At 40.3% G+C, this 23,066-nt stretch overlaps 1 protein-coding gene across 2 annotated transcripts in view; it reads left to right on the top strand.

The window, feature by feature from the left end:
* Positions 1-22,629, top strand: part of SMURF2 (SMAD specific E3 ubiquitin protein ligase 2) — a 66,461-nt gene extending 43,832 nt beyond the window's left edge. For both annotated transcript variants that reach the window (XM_055727109.1, XM_027808229.2), the window contains 13 exons: positions 762-845; positions 2,238-2,440; positions 2,622-2,706; positions 5,433-5,591; positions 9,885-10,095; positions 11,637-11,740; positions 13,246-13,360; positions 13,807-13,985; positions 14,439-14,576; positions 14,811-14,931; positions 16,323-16,524; positions 18,367-18,442; positions 18,754-22,629. In XM_055727109.1, the coding sequence (XP_055583084.1) occupies positions 762-845; positions 2,238-2,440; positions 2,622-2,706; positions 5,433-5,591; positions 9,885-10,095; positions 11,637-11,740; positions 13,246-13,360; positions 13,807-13,985; positions 14,439-14,576; positions 14,811-14,931; positions 16,323-16,524; positions 18,367-18,442; positions 18,754-18,853 (1,777 nt within the window). In that variant the 3' untranslated portion in view covers positions 18,854-22,629. The remainder of the gene's footprint in view (positions 1-761; positions 846-2,237; positions 2,441-2,621; positions 2,707-5,432; positions 5,592-9,884; positions 10,096-11,636; positions 11,741-13,245; positions 13,361-13,806; positions 13,986-14,438; positions 14,577-14,810; positions 14,932-16,322; positions 16,525-18,366; positions 18,443-18,753) is intronic.
* The last annotated feature ends 437 nt before the right edge of the window (positions 22,630-23,066 follow it).

The raw sequence follows: 23,066 nt of genomic DNA, 5'->3' as shown, positions 1-23,066 counted from the left end.
CATGACATCATTAACACCTAAAACAGTTTTGTGAATACAGAAAAATGCTCTGTTTTAGGTTCTGGTGCTGTCATCAGCTTTTTCAGAGCAAGCACAGACCTTCTGAATGTGATTCTTGGCAGGTAAAGACAGGAGAAACTGATTTTTCAGATGATGAATTTTGTAATGTAAATTATCATCTAAGCCCTCAACAGCATTCTTTTGTTAATTTGGAGTCTGGAGAAGTCAGAAACATTTCTGAAAATGCTTTTAAATTTTCACATAAAAATGTTCCTTGTATAAATATTGCTTATTTAATTGTGTAACTGCAGTTAGCTGTATAGCCTTGTGTATTTTGGACTGCAAAAGTCATAATAATTAAAAAGTCACGTTATTTGAAGGTGACTTTTTAATGAAAGCGAGTAGTGCATGAAGGTGCTATGAAAGCACTTACTAGAATCAGTGGTCGAAAGATGTTAAATGCATTATTAAACACGATGTTTTCAAGAAGTTTCTTTATATGACTATTAAGATTTAATTAGAATTTAGACAGTTATTGAACATGAAGGTGTGATATTGTTAATGATATGCCTGTTTCCAAGGGAAGAATATTTAAATCAATTCTGAGTTGAACTTTCAGTTGTTTCCTGTTACCGTGTTCAGCTAACATGATTCATAATAGCCTAAGTCTTCCTGAGTTGGCATTTATGTTGGAAACATTTTGTGCCCTGGTTTCCTGGAAATACCACTTATTGCCTTATCTCTCAATGTCTGAATTCTAGGTGGGAGGAGCGGAGAACTGCTTCTGGAAGGATCCAGTATTTAAATCACATTACACGAACAACTCAGTGGGAGCGACCAACACGGTAAGAAACTATGTAGGAGACGCTGCAGGTGATCAAGTTTGCTTCCTGCCCAGGAGCGCTGAGCACAAGTGATTCTAAGTGGCTCTAACGGGTATTCAGCTTCCCCTGAGTCACTCCACAAATGCTGTTTGCTTTTCTTCTCTAACGTCCTACTTCTTCAGTCTGCCTAATGTCTAACCTGAAATAATCATTCTGGCTAGGTGTTCTTCCTCCCCAAATACTAGCATCTTTGTTTTCTGGTAGAGCTGCTGTAGTAGAACTCTATACAGACATTACAATGTGCAGGCATTGTAAGGGATGAAGATGATCACAAATAGCTGACACACATTGTCTGTGGACGTGCTATGACCATGTAATCCAGAACTTTTAAAGCTGACTGTTAACAGAGCATGTTTCAAAATCATTGGAATCACCTTTTCTAATAGCCATAGATATGTGTTCCAAAGCTGTTCCTCAAATCAGTTTCGAGGTTACCTGAATTGTAGACAGTGGTGTTGCACATTTTTCGCACTCTTCTGCAGACTGTCTGTGCCTGCAGACTCTCTTCCATCCTCAGTAAATATTATTCCAGTCTGAGTATGGATATATTTGACTTAAAATAATCTGTACTGTTAATGCTGCCAGCTCCAGTATATATTTGCAGTTTTCAAGTGAGTAAAGGTACTGAACAGCTTTTTAATTTACCTATCTGTATTTTTCCTGGTATGTTAAAATACCTGTTCTAAGCTCTAGGCACATTTACGCTAGAAAAACAAATGCAAAATACATAATTTGTTTCAGGGATTTCCTGCGTCCTTATCAATCCCCTTGAATCCATTTTAAATCCTTTTGAAAGGAGCATTGAGCTACAAAACCACATAATTCAGTGTTTCCTCTTGCAGTAGAGCTCTCAAGCACAACTGGTTTTTTTGTCTTGTTTAGCCCTTTTTCATCATACTTGCCTAGTAACCTTCCTTAAAAATTGGAAGGAATAACAAAGCCTAATCACTTCTTCAGCCGTATGAAGACATGGTGAGAAAGTTTGGGTTGTATGCTGCTCATTAAAAAACCAACAACAACGACAAAAAGCAAACAAACAAAACATTCAGCACTCTGTTTGAGGTGGGAACTGAGTGAGTATTTGATACGATCTTGATCCTCCTAGTATCATAAACTAAGTGTCAGGTCAAACCCTGAGACTGGTGAGGAGGTTTACTAATTACTCTGGGATGAACCAGCGAGCGTGGAACAGAAACGTTCTGCCCATCTTCGAGGTGTCATGCTCAACAAGTCAGCTGCTCAGTTCTGCCATCCGCAAGGATTTTCCAAGAGCCCCTAGGTGAGGCCTCCCTCAAGTGTGGTGTGTAGCCCCGTGTCCAGTCAGCATTGCAGTTTTCACGTTTTCCTCCACAGGCCGGCATCTGAATACTCCAGCCCAGGCAGACCGCTCAGCTGTTTTGTGGACGAGAACACTCCGATTACAGGGACGAACGGTGCAACCTGTGGGCAGTCATCAGATCCCCGGCTGGCGGAGAGGAGAGTCAGGTCACAGAGGCACAGAAATTACATGAGCAGGACACACTTGCACACTCCTCCCGATTTACCCGAAGGATATGGTATGCAAATTAATTTTTTTTTTAACTGTAGGTCTCCCAAGAAACTGGGAAAATGGGTTGTGTTTTCTCCTTGTGTGTGAGATCCTTTTGATTTCTTAGTTTGGGGTAGTCAGCTTTTGTGGTTTTTTGTATTGATTTTTTTTTTTATTCTTCTAGTTATTAATTTATCTTGATTTCACAGAGCAAAGGACGACTCAGCAAGGTCAGGTCTATTTTCTGCATACTCAGACTGGTGTTAGCACGTGGCACGATCCAAGAGTACCTAGGTAAGAAACGATTGAAGTATCCTTAAAGTATCAAATCAAAACAGTTTGAGCAGTACTCTCCTCAGTTTTCTCTAATCTTGTATTTCTGACTCTTGGCCCTTGATGTATCACTTTAGCAAGTCATTCATCAAAATAAATTAGTCTCCCTTCCTCAGTTTTTCAAGTTGTTACCTTAATGCAGAAATGAAAGATCAAGAAATACGTTAGTGGTGTTTGGAAAACAGGTATAGTGAACAGATTGTAGATCGTGCATTTAAGTTATAGCCACGTCCCGGTTTTAACACTCTGCAAAATAATGAAACAAAAAGTAGGAACTGAGTACTTCCAAAAATTTAGATTTATCAAGATACTTCAGTGAAAGCTGAGTTGGTTTTGGTTTTTTTATTCAGGCTTTGGAAGTTAGCAAGACCTGAGAAATTGGCAGCGTATATTTATGAAGAATAAACTTTGTGACAAATGTGATCATTTTTGATGGAGGAGCAGACAAAGGGAAAAATGTGAAAATCCAGTGGATGCCCCTTGTATGTTTAGAGAGACAGTTTGTAGTGAGCTACAATCTCATTAGCTTAAATTTACTTGTCTGTGATAATTATTGTCCTGTGTTCAGACTACCAAACATAATTTACTCAAGGAGTGGGAATCTTGGTACATTTTGAAGAAACTAATTAGAGATGCTGGGTCATAAAAAGCTGGAAGCTGAAATGGTGAGCTGTGTTTGAAATGCCAGAATGTTGTTGTTTTAAAAAAGGAAGGAAAAAAAGGGGTGGGGGGGGGGTGGGGGGGCAGGCTACATTTGAGTATGGTAGCAAACATTTAAAAACGCACAAGCTTTTTTACAGCAAGTTTCCTATTAGCAGAAATGAATATTTTCTTTATAATGTTCTACCACGAATGTTCCTAGAGCAATCATATATGCTTTCAAGCATCTCATTAGCAGCGTATAATTGGGAAAGAATTTGGTGGGGAGAAGCAAACGGGTAGAGAAGCTGCGAGAGACTGACCTGTGATTAAAATACTGTAACTGCTATTTCTGTTGCAGCTATCTCAACACTTACGAGGAAATAAATCTGAAGTGTCCTTCTGGTTTAGTCTCCTTATTTACACAATACATGTGTACATATTGTCTATGATTGTACACGTGATTATTTCTGATGTGTTTGAAAGGAAAGGAGGATAATGGAAATGATTGTTAGCCTCTGATGGTAGTTTAAAATACTGAGCAGTCCTGTTGACAATGATTGCCTCTTAAGGTCTGTGGATGGTGGTGTAAAATACTGTGTGTAGTTTGAAATTGGCAGCAAGTGCTGGCATCTGTGAGAAGTGCAGCAACTTGGTCAGCTGCTGCGGGTGTTCATTCCCATGGAAACGGGTATCTTAAGAAGGATAAAGTGTCTCATGGCTATAGCTTCATTGCATTTTCAAATGATTATTTTGTTTTTATTACTGCTTCTGTGTGACAAGAATATACTGTGCTTTGATGCCCTGTCTGTAGGCTTGAGAGTGCGATAGTTGGGCATTAGGAAGTCTGTGACTTGCGTATTAGGCAAAATTAGAAACTAGAAGTCTCTAAAAAACAATTATGTCACGATTTAATCCTTAAGTTTGCGGTATAGTCGTTTTGTATGAAATTGTGAGTTAGTGCTGCTTTTAGGTGTGGCAGCAGAAACTGCATGAGTGTCTCTGAGACCAAAATTTGGCTGTTTGCATGAGGGTAGACTTTATGTCGTTTCTAAGGAATATTGTGTTTTTACACTAACACACCACAGCCATTTGGTTAATAAAAGTAAGCCCTACAGTTTGGTAGCAGCGTGTGTATGGGGTGACACCAGCAGAAGTTCAGTCCCAGAGCCTTGTGTTTTCCATTAGTGGCTTCTCAGCCTTTGGAGTCCCTGCAGGCGGCATCTTTTCCGCCGTTCTGTCCCTTGGCTCTTTCTTCCCCCCAACTCATGTGCTACTGGGAGATCTGAAGCCTTACACCTTTCAAAAGAGCCACGCTTGACAGTGGGAGATAACCAGAGGTGTGAATTACATAAATGAAAAACCAGTAAGCGGATATGTTTTTGAAGACTAGAATTTTTCAGCGAACCTCTGGAATGAACCTGCATCTTCCCAATTCCAGCAGAATCTTCCTGAGACCCGTTATGCTGCCTGTGCATTGCTCGGTGCAGAGCCAAATTGTTGCTCATACAATATTTCATTTGAAATATTTTGTTAGAGACCTCTTTGCTTCCCACTAGCACTTGGGGGTTTGGGGCAAAACTGCCTGTGCCATACACATCCCATGTGTAATTCTTTGTGGAAAGTGTAACTCTTCAGAAATATAGTTTTGTTTTGTAGGAGTTTTGAAAGTGTGATTCAGAGTTCCTTTCATGACTAATGTTGTTTTACAAATGTTTTCTGTCAGGATTGGTGTAGAACTGCAATTCCATTTTGGCAAATATGGCCACAGTCTTTGTTTTAAGCCTCTATTAATTTAACATCTGAAGTTAGTTTGTAAAAATGAAGGTTATTTGATAAGAATTTTTTTCCCCACGGCATGTGTTCTGGGGTGTGTGTTTTTTCTTTGGTGGGCTTGCACCTTGGGAGTAGAGATTCCAGCTGAACAGATCAAGTTTCTGAAACAATACATTTTCTCAGACTTCATGGAATTGTTCTGTTACATTTACGCTTGTTTGGCTCGGAGGCCCAATGCTGAGGTATTTTTCATTTTATATTTGTTTTCACAGGGATCTTAGCAACATCAATTGTGAAGAGCTTGGTCCACTGCCTCCTGGATGGGAGATCCGAAATACGGCAACAGGCAGAGTTTATTTTGTTGACCATAACAACAGGACAACGCAGTTTACAGATCCACGGCTATCTGCTAACTTGCATTTAGTTTTAAAGTAAGTCTGAAGTCTCTGGCGCATGAATAGAGGAAAGAAAGTGACTCTTGAGGGGTGCTAGACGTTATATCGAGAGGTATTCTGCCATGCAGTAGTATTTAAGACACAGTGGTGGTGTAGAACACACTACCAACTTACTGTTGCACAGCAAAGACCAGGTTGGTGTCCTTGCTGGGGGGGGAATTCTCTAGCAGCATTTAGGCAGGAATGTGGCTATTGTGATGCTGGGAGTTGGGGGCAGCAGAGGGGGGAAGCAAGTGCTGGCCAGAGGAAAAGATTGGCCCATAGATATTTTTTTTCCTGACAGCAAGAGAGACGCTTTCTTTCCTTCCCTTTCTACTTCGTAGTGCTTTCAGTTATGGAGAACTTGCTTGAAAATAAGAGGTTGCGTTCAGTAGCCAGTGGTGTGAAATACTGATGAGTTAGGCAAGGGTGCACGAGTGTCCGACTATTCTCCTGAAATAAAGAAATAATTCATCTCTTACCTTCAGTATTCTAGTAAGACTAGTTGAGATGTTCTCAAAATAAGACCCCGGTAATTTAACTCAGATTTTTTACAAAAAGAATAAAATAAAATAGGAACTGTGTTTTTTTTTCCTGCCTTAGTGTTTTGATACCCCGTTCTCATACTGCACTTTTTAAAAGAGAAGGGGACACTCAAAAGAATTCTGGCTCTTGTTTTTATTCCCTAGGAACTCATTTCACACTGCGGGGGCCGGGTGTGTGTGTGTGTGTGTCTGTGAAAAATGGAAACCCAAAAGCAAACAAACATTATTTTATTTATTTATTTTCCATGGACAAGGCTATCAGTTTGTCCAGGCTATTTGGGAGTTTGTCTGTATTGTTTCTCTTTCTAACACCTTTTAATACTCTTGGGAAACACCTGTGAAGTATTGAGTAGGTGTTAAGTGGAAGAAATAATGAGGAGTTGGTTAGGTAGAAAGCCATCCAGCCCTGGGCAAGGAGCGACTGGGAGGAATAGTCCTTTGTAGGAAGTGAATCATTGGGAAGAAAAGCTGAAGGAAAGAATAATGGGAACAAGCTCTGAAAAGACAAAACCGGGGAATGGAAAGTAATATCCAGGAGGTCAGGAGCTTTTGTGTCCTACAGAAAAGCTGGCTAGCCTTTGTCTGCCCAATATACATTTGAACTTAACCCTCCAAGAGGGAGAGAAGAGTCTAAATATTGACAAATACGTACTTTGTTTAGAGACATCATTGGTTATGTATATGTATATTATTTAATAAGCTCCCATCACCCAGACACTTTTGGTTCTTTTTTCTTTTTTTAATTTAAAACAAAGAAATGACTACTAATTTTAGCTGACTTTATATTGGTAGTTTCAAATGAACATGATCTTGAAAAAAAACACCAAACCAGTGGAGGAGCATGTTTGTGTTTGAAATGTAGGAAAGTTCATTAAATTCATTCAAATTTAGGTATTTTACCCAAAGAAAAACTTCAGACCTTCTTAACTACAACAATGCAGTACTTACACTGTAGAAAATTCAGGTAACTGGACTATATTTGAAAAACTGTCCTTCACAGGTAGGTTTATTTTGAACAATGCTAGGGTCACAGTGTCTAGTTCTACACGTATTGTGGAGGACAAATACACAGGTAGCTTTGTGATCTGGAAAATCCAGTTTGACTTTCAAGAATCAGAACCATTTTGCATTTCCTTAAGTTTAAAGCGCTAGTACAGTGTGCTTAAGTTTTTCTTTTGTACATCTGTCTTTCATTAGGGGAGGATTTCAGAAATTCAACCAACAGTGTCATCAGCAAAATCTGCTGCCTGATAAATCTTTTTCTGGTGTTTATTCTTTTATTGCACCAAACAGGATACGTGAAAGCCACCTCCTCCAACCCCCCCCCCCTGCCCCAAGCCCACCTCCCTATTTATTCTTTCAAAGGAAAAACAAAAGTAGTTTGCCTTAGGCCTGTCATTTTATAAATTGTCTGAGAAATAAGTTTAGTATTTGGGTGGGATGGGCGTGCTAGTGTTTAAGGTTCAAAGGCATAATAAAAGTTTACTCTCAGTGATACTGACTTTACTATTGAGCTGGGTAAAGCAGTTTGTTCTTCCATTGATGACATTACCAGTTATGAAAATAATCAAACTTGTTACCCAGTTCTGTTTTAAAATATTGGCCAAGGATTTGTGATAGTTTTTGATCATTATGGCACCAGAAAACTATTGAGCTGTGTCCTTAAAGCACTGTACAGAGTCAGAGTCATTCAGCTGTGAAAACAAACGAAGAAATTAGATTTAATTACTTTAAGCGCTGCAGATTGTTTAGCACCGATTATTTTAGTCTGATATGGAGGATGGCATTTTATTTTTCTCTTCCTATTTTAGATTGGTTTAATTTGATACATAGATCTGAAGTTCATGCTCGTTCCAGAGATCACCTTTTCATCAAGACTGCCATTGAGCAGCTATGCGGTTAGGGGACTAGGTCTTTTTTGCTCTGAAAGGTAGTATGAACGTATGCTCACGTCAGCGTGTAATTATGACCTCTAGTAGGCATACACAAGGAGTATTTTCACATGCTCATGCTTATGGAATTAGAAAGTTTGGAAGATAGAACGATGATTTTGCTTTAATTTGTGCGTCAAGTAAATACAGTTTAAGTGAAATAAATACTTAAAGCTAATCACAAATGAAAAGCAATGACCATTCACGAGCACAGATGACATAGAGCCATATTCTGGAACTGCTCTGAGTGAGTGTCTCTAAATTATTGTCATGACTTGGTTTCTCAGGAGTGACTTCAAATAGCTGTAGTTTGTTGTAAGACCAATGTGATCAGCTTGCAAATAAAGTTAAGGAAGCCTTATTTAAAAAAACCAAACAACCCAAACCAACAACAGAAGCAAACAGCAATACACTGTGAAGGTAACAACATCTATTAAGCTAACTTCTGGAGTCGTGCATCCTTGGACACAGTGGCAAAGTAGGATTTCTGTGCGCTATTGCCTCCTTAGAGCCCAGGAGTAAAGAGGTAGTATTATTAATATTAAGCTTTGAGTTCTTGCTGAAGTGATCTACGTGTGCCATCGCAGAGGTTTCTAAATGTTATGCTTGTAAGACTACTGATAAAGATTTCCCGGTCACCTGGTGTTAGTTTCCCTCGAGGGTGGTTTGTGCAAAATTGCTCTAAATAGCAGGTTAGCAAATAATAGAATAGCTGTTCCAGAGCCACTGGGCAAACGGGGAACACCCCCACCTTTTTTTAATTGCCAATTCTGAATGGCCCTGTGGTGGAAGCCTGCTGGAAGTGAAGCCTGGCTGGCCAGAAGGGCTTTCTAGTAGACCTCGTTTCGAAACAGACTGAAATTTTCAAATACATTAGCACTGCGTTTGGTTCCATCTAATGTTTTTTGGTCTTTGATGTTGAAAAAAACAGTTTGTTAAGATTGCACTGGGAAACGCTCTGAATTGTAACCTTTCTTATTTCTCCAGTAAACTTAAGGCATTCTCATGTGTTCACACAGAGGTAATTCTTCTCATGGTTTAGTTACAGTACAGCTTTTATCCCACATAGTTTGGAAATGCCACGCTGAAAAGCTGTAAAAATACCGACTTACTGTGTACAAAAAATGACACGAGAGGATATCTCTGCAACACGATTAATTTACTTTTCCTAGTAAGAAGGTAGATTTACAAAATCTCTTAGAATTGCTAGTAAAAATACTTGCTTATCTGTGCCAATTAGTTACATATGAACTCCCAAATTCCTGTGGTCCAGACTAGGCCAGGTACAAGGGACAAGGTCCTTGCCAAGCTGCCAGTACAAACATCTTTTTGTAAGCTTACTCTTTTTCAGACAAGCCATTGAAAACAGACTATGGTATTGACCGTAGATTAGAGGCATAGTGTTTGGCAGATCCCTGAATTTTAAAATGGAGGAAGGCAGAACACGCAAAGGAAATATGGAAATGGTATCTGAGAAATTCAGCGTCAGCAGCTTAGTAGTAAAACTGTATGGATAATACCTTATTATATAGCGCCATAACCTTTTACATACTTTGTAGAGTAGTACTAATAGTAATAACAAACCCTAAAACCAACTGATAGTTGTTGCCAAGGCAGACAGAAGCATGTGTCTTTAGTCAGGATAAAAATCTTTCTGCCTTTATTTTTTCACTGGACCCGGACGTTTTTAGCGTAATCACAATAGTAGTAAATCGAAAGTAGTTGAGTTACAAAGACTTAACATTTAAGAAACATCTGAAGAAAACAGGGGACATATGCCTTGAATATCTGCAAACAGCTGTGTTTGTTTCTAGCCGCCAGAATCAACTTAAAGATCAGCAGCACCAGCAGCAGCAGCAGGTAGTGTCCCTGTGTCAGCTGCCAGATGAGGCAGAGTGTCTGACTGTGCCAAGGTACAAGCGAGACCTAGTGCAGAAACTCAAGATCCTGAGGCAAGAGCTGTCACAGCAGCAACCTCAAGCTGGCCATTGTCGTATTGAGGTCTCCAGGGAAGAGATTTTTGAGGTAATACGAGAGTTTGACCCGTTTCTTACCACTGAGGGAAGGGGAGGAGGGTTGTTCGGAACTGCCTGAAGAAGTCATTCAGTTAGATTAAATCTTCAAGTCTGGAGTTAAAGCGGGAATTTTACCGGTGGCGAATGGGAAGAGGAAGCATTTCGAGGGGCTGTTAAGAACAGTTATGTACTTAAAGTAGATGTATTCACCCTGTAGAGAAGAAACACGAGGAAGGCTTTCCCTGTGGCTGGAGGTGTACAGACTGTGCCAGAGATGGAGGAAGGAGTCCCAGCACTTCCTGCGTTTGAAGATGCTGTTGCACTTCTTCCTTGAATATAAGAACGCGAATGTCTGTTACAGAGGGAATGGTACAAACTGAAAACCAAAGTAGTGATCTTTGATCTACTGTAACTTAAAATTACTATTGAATAGCATTCATCTTTGGAGTTTACATTGCTTGGCATCTATCCCAATTCTGGTTGATTTTTTTTTTTTTTTTCCCCCTCCTGCCCCGCCCCCCCCCCTCCCTGAATCAGACCAATTTTTATGAATTGTCTCGGCTTCCGAATGACCAGAGATGCCCACAGTGGGGTATCTGCGTTTTATTTTGTGACGTTGTTCAGAAGAATAATTCTGCTGAACTGATTAAACACAGTTATAATTCAGTGAGTTTTTCTGGAGAACAGTCTGTTGCCTTGAGAACACTCTCACCCATCCCACCCATCCCTGATGCATTTTTTACCCCACCCACAAAACTGACAGCCCCGCTGTATTGTCACAGTTTTTCCCAGCCAAGAAAGATTTGTGTTGGTCTTCCCTTTGGAGACAGTCAAATCAGTTCATAATCAACTAAAAAAGAAAGGGAGGAAAAGCTGCTGTACAGCAGTGAAAATTACTACATTCTTGTTCTGAAAACTAAGTGTTGGGTCAAGCACGCCTCCCTCTTCTGCAGCGCCAAAGATTGGGGCACCGATAAGGGGACATAAATAAAAACTAGATATTTTTTTGTTTAATACCTTTTTTAAAATTAGCATTTGTTTTGCCTCTTTCAGCTTTCTTTTTTGTCTTTTCTTGGTGAAGCCTTACTGATAGAGGAATAATTGTGTAGGTTTACTGGGATGTTCTGTTCTTAAAATGCTTCTTGAAGGTTTGCACGTGTGTTACACCCAGAGTAGAAGCTCTGCTGCTGGCTTTTCAGACTCTAAAAATTGTGAGCCTTGATGCAGAACAAAAGACCAACACAGGTTGTAATTTTTTGTAAGTTATGTGAGAATGAGAGAGAGGATGTTCCGATCACCGTACCCCTCTGGAAATCTAATGGAAAACTGTTCTCACAATATCTGTTCTATTGGACAAGTGTTATCACGTTTGTAGAAAACTAAGTAGCAGTTTGTGACTTGAGAAACTGGTTAGTGTCTAGGAAAATAGTATCCCCTTTAATAGTATCCCCTGTGGACTTGGAGTCTGAGACTCCCTTCATTTCTAATGAACAGTAGTAGCTTCTTGTCTGTAAGTAGCAGTTAATAAAAGAAAGGGTTGTGTGTTTACAGGAATCCTACAGGCAAGTCATGAAGATGAGGCCAAAAGACCTGTGGAAACGATTAATGATAAAATTTCGTGGGGAGGAAGGCCTCGATTATGGAGGTGTTGCCAGGTAAACAGTCGCTCCTCTGTCTCTTCCCTCCCACCTCAACTCACCAGCTACACCCATGCATTGAATCGTAAACCAGCCTTGTCTCAGCCCTCTTTCTTTTAACATTATTCTTATTTATATTTCTGTAACAGAATGTCAGAAAATATATTATTTCAGGTAGTCTTAAATGAAAAACTGCATTAAAAAAACCCTAATTTATTGGAAATAAATCAAAATGCGTGTTACAGATCACATCAGACATCTATCATATATGTGAGACAGGCTTTTGGTATCTATTGAGATTACCATATTTTTCTTTGGTTAGTAAAGCTGGGGTATCTGAGAATTTGTGCCATTAAATATTCAGCTTTGTGGCGGAACTTTTTATTAAAAAATATGATTTGTTGCACATTGTCACTAGTGTTTGCAACAAAATGTTAAAAACTAGCAGTTAGTAGGCAACTTAAGTCTGTCAGTAGTCTGAGGTTATTTTTCATCTGCTTATAAACACTGACGTTTATTGTTGTATGAAGATGTTCCTCACATTATAAAACACCGTTAGGGATTGTATTGGCCAGTTGCACAGATGCTGGTTTACGTCACTGAAAATACTCCCCACCTCTGGCATGTGGATCTGTTCTCTCTAAATGAGTGTTGACTCATTTAGGAGTATCCATTGTTTGCATTGCATTTTTTTACCATTAGTATTCATTTCCAAGTACAGACGACGCTCCCAAACATTTCGTCTTCTGCATCTGTAGTTGGTGCACAGCAGGTCACCTCTGGGGTGAACACATGGATCTTCATGAGTTTGCAAATGGCCAGTCGAGTTTTCACTTCGTCCGTTCCTAAATATTTTAACGTGCTAATTAGCTATAACTAGTAAAAAGGTCTTGTTGAATCAATCACTACTAATTTTTTGACACTAGTAATAGTACTTAAAATAAAGAACTGACAGATACTACTGTGCACTCTTTTCCAAAGTATCCGCTAGTGTTCTTCAGCGTGAGTTTTGTTTCTAGTCTGTCTGCCATGGAGCCTTTGCTGTCTTCCATACATGAATCCAGGGAGGCCAAGCTGGGAAGCGTTACGGTTTTCCCAGTTCTCAGATCGTTACTGACTGATCTGTGAACACGTAATTAAAACCTTAACTAAATATATCCCATTACCTGAAGACAGTTTTTATTAAAAGTTGTGACTGGAACATCTCTGCAACCTAGTTGATAGAATACACAGTGTCTTGTCTTGGTGTGTAATGGATGAAGGAGAATCATAGTTGGAAACTCTTGGAAATAAGTAATCTGGAGAAAAATTTTGCAAAGCTGGGAAATACGTCAGCTGTCAGGTGCTGTGCAGTTACTGAGCGAGTAAAAATAATTCTGATTTCAGCCTTATCTAAGCGTTTTCAGACATAAATTCCTCACATCTGTGTTTAACAGTAAGATTAAAAAAAATCATCCTGTTTTGAGAAGATTCTGTGTGGGAATGCATTTGTCTAAAGTACACAATTATTTTCTTTTCTTCAGGGAATGGCTCTACCTGTTGTCACACGAAATGTTGAATCCGTATTATGGTCTCTTCCAATATTCCCGAGATGATATCTATACACTGCAAATCAACCCCGACTCTGCAGTCAACCCGGTACGACTGGTAACGTGGGTTCTGTACACGGGGGGGTTGTGCCTAGGAATTAGAGACGTCTGGAGAGTGTTCTAGGCTTAGGAACCTAATTCTCGCGTTAGTATTGCTGGAGACTGGATTTGTGCAATGATATGATCATTTCTTTTTAGTACTGATCAAAGAAACTTCTCAAATGTGTTCTTAATTTTCTGTAAGATGTCAATTTACGTCCCCTTTGGGAGAAATTAAGTTCATTTTGAGTCTTAGTAGCAAGACTTCTGGACTGGAAGCGATATACTCAATGTGCTGTGTATTAAGACAAACAAACCAGAAAGCTTTGGATATGTTTTTGTTTTGAGTTTGTTGTGTTTTTCTTTTCCTTGTATTGAAATTTTAGTTCATATTCAGCAGACAGACCCTGGAGGTCTTACTTAGCTGAATGGCTTAGTCTCTTCTTCCTATTCCAGGAACACTTATCATATTTCCACTTTGTTGGACGGATCATGGGGATGGCTGTGTTTCACGGACACTATATTGATGGGGGCTTCACGCTGCCTTTCTATAAGCAGTTGCTAGGGAAGCCAATTACTTTGGACGATATGGAATTGGTTGACCCTGATCTTCATAACAGCTTAGTCTGGATACTGTATGTACTGCATATTATATCTTACAATGCTGGAATTCTGTCTCAGTTAACGTGTGGTGATGTTCCTAAAGTCAGTTGTGAAGAAACTGAAAATACACTTCCAGTTGAAGTGTATTTTGATCTGCTCAGGCAGGTTTCTCACACGATTCAGCTTCTTTAAGGCTTAAGCCACGCAAGGTACTCAAATTTGGGGGACAGGGGGAGTTCAGAAATGTTAATTTATTTATTTTGCCTATTATTAACAGTAATATGCTATTAAAAATATAACACTGAAACTTTGTTAACGGTTTTAAAATATAGCACAGTAAAAATGTATGATCACCTTTTGCTTCCAAGCAGTAATTTGAAATGCTACTGAAAAAGTGAATTGTGGTGTCTGTCAGGTATATCGCGGCTGTGATATATTTGCGCAGTATGTTTTCACTGGGTCACTTGCTTATTTCTTTCCACCAGTGAGAATGATATCACAGGAGTCTTGGACCATACGTTTTGTGTAGAACACAATGCATACGGGGAAATTATTCAACATGAACTGAAACCCAACGGCAAAAGCATCCCTGTGACGGAGGAAAACAAAAAGGAATATGTCAGGTACGTCAGTATCTTTTTGCAAAGTTTTTTATAGTCCTGTGGTGGGGAGGAACTTTTACCCATTTGCAGTAATTGATGGTGTTACGTTGTTGGGGTTTTTCCTAAGTGGTGGCGCAGCGGTGGTGGTGTGTGTATTCCTGTCAGTAAGGCCATTTTTGTTTTTTGGCTGGATAAATTGCAGGTTTATTGTGTTTGAATCCATCTTTCACAAACCCAATTTGCACTTGCTTGCAGACTTTATGTAAACTGGCGATTTTTACGAGGAATTGAAGCTCAGTTTCTGGCTCTACAGAAGGGATTTAATGAAGTAATCCCACAACATCTGCTGAAGACATTTGATGAGAAAGAGTTAGAGGTCAGTCCGCTAATGTCAAGTTATGTCGTCAAGTGTAACAATAAAAGCCTGAGGCATTCTTCTGAGACTGAGTAACGTGCAAAGTTGTCTCCCCAGTGCTTTAGGGGTTTGCAGGTGCGCTGTTACAAGAAATACAGTTAGCATAAGAGGTTACCAGGTCACGCAGTCACTGAGGCTGCGTGTGCCTTCCACCCAGAGCTGCCAGAGTGTTTCTCAAGGCGGTATTTCCTAACTGCAGAAGTGGTAGAAGAGGAGACCCTCTCCTATAGCTGAAAACCCAGCGGAACCTACAGCGAGGTGTCTGCAGCCACCTCGGACCGCTGCAGAGTGCTGCTCCAGCCGAGGTGCTGGTGCATATTTCTCACGGTGCAGTTTCACGATATTAAATTCAGTCTGTCACTCCCTGCCACCTCCCACCACTTGCCCCCAGCCCTTCCAGCACACTGCGCTGACCTGGGTGTCGGGCAGCTGTGTGGTTTAGCAGAGCTGAGTTATGCCAGGCTAAATTAGCCCTGTAAACACGGCGTAAGAAGAGATGCTGTCACCGACAAATGTGCTACAAAATGTCAAGACCGGCACCCAAACAGTACCCTCTCAAGGCAAATCCTATACGTTGCCAGCTTGTGTTAAACTGCAACCTGATATACAGCCTGTTAGCGGTGGAGCTGAGGGGTTTTGCCGTGTAAAATAACCGCAAGGTTCATTATTCATGCTCTCTTCTGTTCACTGTTCCAGAATGTCAGTGATCGCTGCTCTTTTATCCTGACTATTCCCGCGAGGCAGCCGTAGCGTTAACCCAGAACCATTGTGCAGGTGCAGAATCAGACTGGGGAAGCTCCAGTGTTCTTAGTCACAAGAAAACGCCTTCATAACCATACCCCTGCTGGGCTTCAACGCGGAGCTCCATTTTAGAAGCGCTGAAAGCTCTCCATCGGGGAGTTAGCCTGGTTTGGGTGACATGTATGGTATGAGAAGAAGGTTGCTTTGGGGGGTCCAGAGTTGGACCAGCCAAACTACACCCTTACCTGCGCTCCAGAGACACACACTGGGCTCAAATGTGAACGATGCACGCACTGTCGTACAGGGGCAGAATCTGGGCTTCTGTCATGTAGTTGACAGGTCAAGGCGCGTCTGTATAAGCTTACAAAACTGTTGGTTTATTCTTTTTTTTTTAATTTGAATTAAGGCCGTTTGAAAAATGGATTGTGTACAAAGGTAAGATTGAAAAAAAGTTTTATTTCTGCATTGCTTAAGATTAGTGAGAGGTTACAATTTGCTGTTGGTATAAAAATCTGTTGATGTTTTTCAGTATCAGTTATCATTTGGCTAGCTTCAAAACCGTTTTTATCTTGATCGATGATGAAATACTTAATTGTATTTTAAATCTGCAGCTGATCATTTGTGGACTGGGAAAAATTGATGTCAATGACTGGAAGGCAAACACTAGGTTAAAACACTGTACCCCAGACAGCAACATTGTGAAATGGTTCTGGAAAGCTGTGGAGTTTTTCGATGAAGAGAGGAGAGCGCGACTGCTCCAGTTCGTGACCGGCTCATCCCGAGTGCCTCTGCAGGGCTTCAAGGCATTGCAAGGTAACGGGGCTTCCTCCAAGCGCAGGCGTTTGCGGTCCCTTCTGGAGAAATAGGCCACAGCACAGAAACATTAGCTGAACACGAGGCTGGTTGGCTGTAATGTGACTTTTTAAGAGTGATTTTTAATGGTTTGATGAATAACGATCACAAGTATTACCTTGTTATTCAGCTGTAAATGGCTCTTTTGTTTCAATTACGCACACGCTTCTCTGGCCAGAAGTTCAGATCAGCAGAGATCTCAGTGGGGTTCTCCTCGTGGCTTTTCTAGAAGCCTGGGTTTTAATTTCTGTCTCTTACAAGCCCCCATCACCTGTGCAGCTCTGGGACCAGAACACACCAACATGTCACGTTCATGCAATTCTGACCGCAGAGGCACTCGTAATGCTGACCACTTTTATTGTGGGAGCGACATAACCACGGGCAGCCCAGGCATCAGAAATTATCATCTTAATTACCAGCCTGTCTCCTGAACTTCAGTTGAAGCTCTGGATCTCTGTCGTGGGAGCTCCGGCTGCGGCCCATGCCGCTCAGCGAACACAAGCGTTTACCCGATCGTGCCCTCTCACAAGATGAGAGAAAACTGCCCAGGGGAGACCCTGATCATAAACCATTTTAGCAGGTGGAAGATTCCATCGGAACACAAACATTGTGGTAACAGCTGCCACATACAAAAGCTGGTCACTCTAGAAATCTCTTCCTCCTCCATCATCCCTCTGTTATCAGATAGAAAGCCTCTTTGATTTTTTTTTTTTTTTTTTTTCCCTCTGTCCTGAGCTGAAAAATGTTCAGGAGTATGAGAAACTCAGAAGTATTGAGGCTTTTAAGACCCTAGTTACTTTAAAGTGTGACAAGTGGTTAAATAAGTGTTTAAATCACCTTGCAGGGGGTGGAGGGACTTGTGGCAGGCTGGAACTGTTAACCCGTCAGAATAGTTCCGGGCAGTATTAACGCTACTATTGATGCACGTGCCATTACCGCACCAGTGAGCGTGTGAGACTGGTAGTGGAAGTAATACCAGTTTAACGTCATCCGTGCTGCAAGTTTTAGTGTGAGTACACTAGTAAAAGAAATATTTCTGTGAGCGAATGAAGCCTGCGTTCCCACAGATCTGAAGACGAAGGCTGCCAGGTTTAGACCGCGTTGTACTGACACAGCACAAGCGGCTCACGTTTGATTTAACAGCAGAGCCCCCAGGAGAGGGGCTGGCCCAGTGGGTCACGTCTGTAATCTCCGTCTGCTCCAGCAACAATTCCAGTTTTGCAAACGTTAGGGCGTTGGTAACATCATCTGTCCTTTGTGAAATCTTCAACGAAATACTAAATCTAAAAGGCTGCTGTGCTGTGGGTTTTTTTCTTTAGTAGAGAGATTAAGGAGGTCTCTGTATAGTCAGATTAACAAAATTATAAGAAGTTGGTGTTGTGACTCCTCCATCAAATGTGAATGGAAGTGGCCACAGCTTGAGACCTGTCACAACATGGGGCAGATACACCTGACCAAGTTTTGTTCTTTAGGAAGGGTGAGAGAAGTTAAATTTAAAACTGTTAGAATTACATAGTGCACCGTGTAGAACAGGCATTTTTATTTTTCCTTATCAGTGCTTTGTTCTTGTTTATCTTTCAATGGTTTAAATAACAGCACGGTTATCGCGCGTGGGTGGAGGGGAGGAATCGGTCTGACAGGTGCGGTGCGTTGAAGTTTTTTCCTGCCTGTTTGTGATTTTCAGCTCCGTGCGTGGCTTCTCCTCATTTGGTGGTTTTAGTTACTCAGTGGTTGTTGCAGTGCAACAAAGAAATTTCGTATTAGGCAACACAGTAGTAGTAGAGATCTCTTCTGGATTTTCAGGTGCTGCAGGCCCACGGCTATTTACAATACACCAGATTGATGCCAGCACTAATAATTTGCCGAAAGCTCATACCTGGTAAGACGTTTTCAGGTCTCTAATGTCTTACGTAGATTTAAGACCAACCTGCTGTCTGTATTTTGAGCAGTCTCTTTTTTTATTATTTTTCTTATTACTTTCCTCTGCTTTTCTGATGCAATAAATGCTGTCTGTTACGGCGTAGTAAAGGTGTGAAAACCAGAGATTGCTTTTATTTACACAAAGTTCTGTTGGCCTTGTTACGTCTTGCTTTGTCGTGGTTTCACGTACGTTCCGTGGAGTTACGCAGAACGCTGCTAGTGACGCTTGACGTTCCAGGTCGCTGAAACTCTTCTGCCTTCTGTCCACAGCTTTAACCGAATAGACATTCCTCCTTACGAGAGCTACGACAAGCTATACGAGAAGCTGCTAACTGCCATTGAAGAAACGTGCGGGTTTGCCGTGGAATGACCCTTCCCAGGCTTACCTGAGACTCTATTTATACTCCTGTCAGCCAGAAAGCCCTTCCCTCAGCCAAGACTCAAGAAATGCTTGAAATACAGGAAACTTTCCCTTTTCTACACTAGGACACTGGGAGGGAAAGGACAACTTTGGAATTTTATTTTATTATTTTTTTTTTTATTTCAAGAAAATAGGTTCTGTGGTTCCTGCCATAGGATCATTCAGCTGCTATTAAAAACTAATATCTTGAACATACAGAATGCTGACTTTTCCTACATTTCAACAGTTAAGCAGTATTCTATACTTAAAAGACTACTACTATTTTTGTAAAAGGTAATCTATTATATTTGCCTACCTGATTTCTATTCTCAGATACCAAGACACAACTTCAGCAGTCGGTACAAGTCATGTTTCAGCCTGTTTTAAATGTATGATACTGAACAGCATCTATACCTGCTATTTTTGGAAAAAATATTTTGGATTATTCTAACTTTGCATAAAATTGGCTGAAAGAATCATTAACCTTTTTAATTAAAGCCACTTACATGTTAACTGCATTTTCTTAGAATAAAACATTATATTCTGCAATGTAAATTCAACGTAAATGTTACCACAGGGGGCTTTTTTTATATTTTTCAAGCATGAATTACAAATACGATGTTTTGGGGTCCTATTTATATCACTTGTCAGATTCCTTAAACAAAATTTCTAGCGTGAGCGACACAGTACTGTGTGTGCTGCAGTACTTGTGTTAACATGTGGAATAGACCTTTTTTAATGAACAGTAGATGTTTTGATTTTTTTAAAACAGCATTTTTCTAAGAAGTCTGTCAAGAGTATTTTTTTGTTGCTTTTGACTTTAAACACTGCGTTTTTCAGCTTTTTAAGCGTGCTGATGAGGTGGTATTTGACAGCAGAAGCCCGTCAGCAGTTCGTTTCAGAACCCATCCTGTCCAGTCAACCAAAGTTTGTTTGAATGCAGCCAAATCACACTATATATTTGTCGATGCTAAAGATATATCAGGTAAAACATGTTGTAATCTTTGTCTAGCTGCTCATGACATGTGGGTTTAAGTTACAGCTAAGAAAAAATGGTGTATTGACTGAAATATGTGTAATGTGCTTTGAAAATGAGGTTTTAAAAGCACATAATTTATTGATTGTAGGGATGGAAGTAAGTATATATATGAATTATAACATGGGTTGATCTCTTCAAAGGGGAATAAAATGCACTACCAGTAGAGGGAACTGAACTTTTAAGTTAGTTTGGAAATTCTCAGTTAAGATCCATATGATCTGCTTGTGGTGTGTAGATAAATCAGTCTGCTTAAGAGGTGGTGGCATTCTCCTCTCAGCAGTGAGGCTATTTGGAATTAAGTAGCGGGTTTTTTCCAATCAGTGTTGTGGTTTTGTAACTTAGGTTACAATCAATCATCAAATCTGCACTATTTTTACACTGCCAATGAGAAGAAAGTCAAAAGGTATTAAAAATGCTAAAAAAATGGGATGTAAACAGCTGTTTCGTTTTTGCAGTGTAAGTCACACAGTGAACTAGCTAATTTTCTGTCTGTTCTATGGAGCTTGAACTTAATTTTGTTCTGCCAAATCTGACTGCCACAGTGAGTAAACTACTACTGGATGTTGTGTATTAGAATAGTGGGCAATGGACTACTTTTGTAGAATTGTGGTAAGAATCTGGTGAGCCAAATCCACATGTTCATTTGATTTTTTTTTTTTTTTTTTTTTTTTTTTTTGTACAGCTGTTGCTGGACGGTTTGTTCTAAGAGACTTGCTTCCCATTCTGGGCTGGCTGCAGAGATGAGGCTGCTTAGGGATGTAAACATAAAGCCAGGAATCTTGCTTTGACAGCCAGGTTTGAAATATATCAGACCGCTTTTTTTCCCTCCATTTCAAGGGAATATTGCACTCATGTCACATGGCTGGTACTCTTCCCTAATTGATGGCTTTCAGGTGTAATTACCGGAGAAGCTACTGCTACAGCTGCCCAGGTTGCCTGGGGGAGCAGAGTAGGTTGTTGCCCAGTGTGTTTCTCACCCAGTATGCTGCGCTGTCGGGGACCAGTGCTTCAGACACTCCCACAGACCTCTCCTCCCCCCCTGCGAGTGCCGAGATAGGATGTGAAATGACGATTTACAGAGACAGGTTCTTTTGACCACTGTTCACAGGATAGCTACTCCAGTGTTGTAGAAGTTTGTTTAATTTTATATCGCCACCCCACCCTGCTCTTGCTCAGGCTAAGGCTGCAGCCTCCATGGGCATGAAAGATGGAAAATGCAGTTTGATCCAGCTGTTGGGAGGAGTCGGGAGTGTTAGGTGATTCCAGGGGGAAGGTGTGCTGCTGCTCCCCTCGCACCGGGCAGCTCCCCTCGGCACTACTTAAAGACTGGCTGTAGCGTGTGTCTCCTGACCACATCGATACCCGCCTCCCAGCAACCTTCTCCCTGTCAGCCTGCTGAGGCTGGTAAATGTATGGAATGCACAGTTACGGCCGCCCTTGTGTCGTCCTAAAAGCATTTTTGAGGAGGGAGGAGATGAGCTCTGCAGAATATAGACTCTAGATGGGCTGATAAATACCGTTCATTTTCACAACAGCCTTAGCAGTACATCTGTTTGTCCTACCAGACGTTTTGGTAGGGCATAGAGAATTTTAACTGCCACAGATCAATACTGTAAATTTAATAATTATAGGCAAAAGTAGACAAATCTATGTTTGACTTTCCATAGCTGACAGATGAGGATGAATATACCAAGTACTTCGAGTGCCTTTCTACCTTCGTAATGACTGAGAGCTTTAACTAGAGCACCTCATCACCTAGTCAGATGTTTATCTGAAAATGTTAAAAGGGTTGATTCCTTTTGCAAAATTTTGTTTCGAGATCATGTCAGCTACTTTCCCCTCAAAAAGGTGCTAAGCCTAATATTGCATTTTAACCTTGGACTTTCACCCCATGATTAATGTGAATATTTATTTCAATGTGTCCCTCTTACTGGGTTTTACTTTATCCAGTCTTTAGTTGTTTTAGAGAGATGTCACATTATGGTTTTATGCTGTTGCTTTTCATTATGAATGTTTAATTATGAACAGTGACTTTTGTAGATTTCAAATATACAGTACACGAGTTTCAGAGGATTTAATTTCTCGGTGTAAAGAGTTTTGTAATGGTGCTTTGTACAGTATGTATTCTAATTTTTTTGCACATAGTTTCAGTTTCCCTAAACTGATTTATTTGTACCAAATTTTTGTGTTGTACTAAAGTCCAGAGCACACAAGCCGTTTTTAAATTCTTGTTCTACAACACTACATCTGTATTGAACTTCTGGTGCGTTTAAAGTGGCTGCATTGATGGAAGTAAAAGCTTTGCTTCTATACCATAAGTATGCATCATACAGCTTAATGTAGCATGCTCCAATTGCTTCAGATTTTAAACAGCACCATATAGTTAACAGGTGCCATTTGTTGTACTTTACACTATGTAGTAGGTTTCTGGCTCTACCACATCCTCAGAGCTTTGTCTGTAGTTGTAAATTAGTTTATACAAGTGTAATTACTCCTCCACAAACTGACAGTTCTTAGTTTATCATTTCCATTGTATTTATTACAGAGTGTTTTAGCATTGGTATCATTGTATTTTCACCCAGCTGTTACATGAGCTTTAACAAAAAAAAAAAAAATCTGTATAAAATGGTTTTTAAGTACTTAATGTATGTACCCATGCAGAAGTTGAGCAATAAATTGTATGCTGTTTGCACTGTCACAGCATCAATGGTTTTAAAAGTTTTAAGTTTTTCTTAATTAAATATTTACTTTAAAATGTAACAATGGCATTTTTAAGTAACTCAGCTTTGTTCCAGGAGAAAATACTTAAAACTTGGTGTCTTTCTACACGCTGTTGCCTACAATAAGGATTGTGCTGACGTTCTAGTCAGACAAAAAAGGTCTTACTTTAGGCTTTCACGCAGTGGCGTACACGTGTCTTGGCAGGGACTCGGCGTTGGTGAACAGATGTCTCCTCTCAAAATTCAGCAAAGCTAAACCGTCTTAAGGGAAGAAAAAAGGTAAATAAATCTGGTAAATACTTGTTAAATTTGATCAACTTAGCTGGTAAATGTTGTCCCGTAGATACAGACTTTGTGTATTAGTCTGGCTCACAGCAACTGCCTGGAAATGGATTTTGAAGTCAGGGTTGCGGGTGTCTGGTTT

This window comes from Falco cherrug, chromosome 1 (assembly GCF_023634085.1).
Source record: "Falco cherrug isolate bFalChe1 chromosome 1, bFalChe1.pri, whole genome shotgun sequence".
Taxonomy (NCBI): Eukaryota; Metazoa; Chordata; class Aves; order Falconiformes; family Falconidae; genus Falco; species Falco cherrug.
The sequence above is the reverse complement of the archived record's forward strand: the minus strand, read 5'-3'. Positions and strand labels throughout refer to the sequence as shown.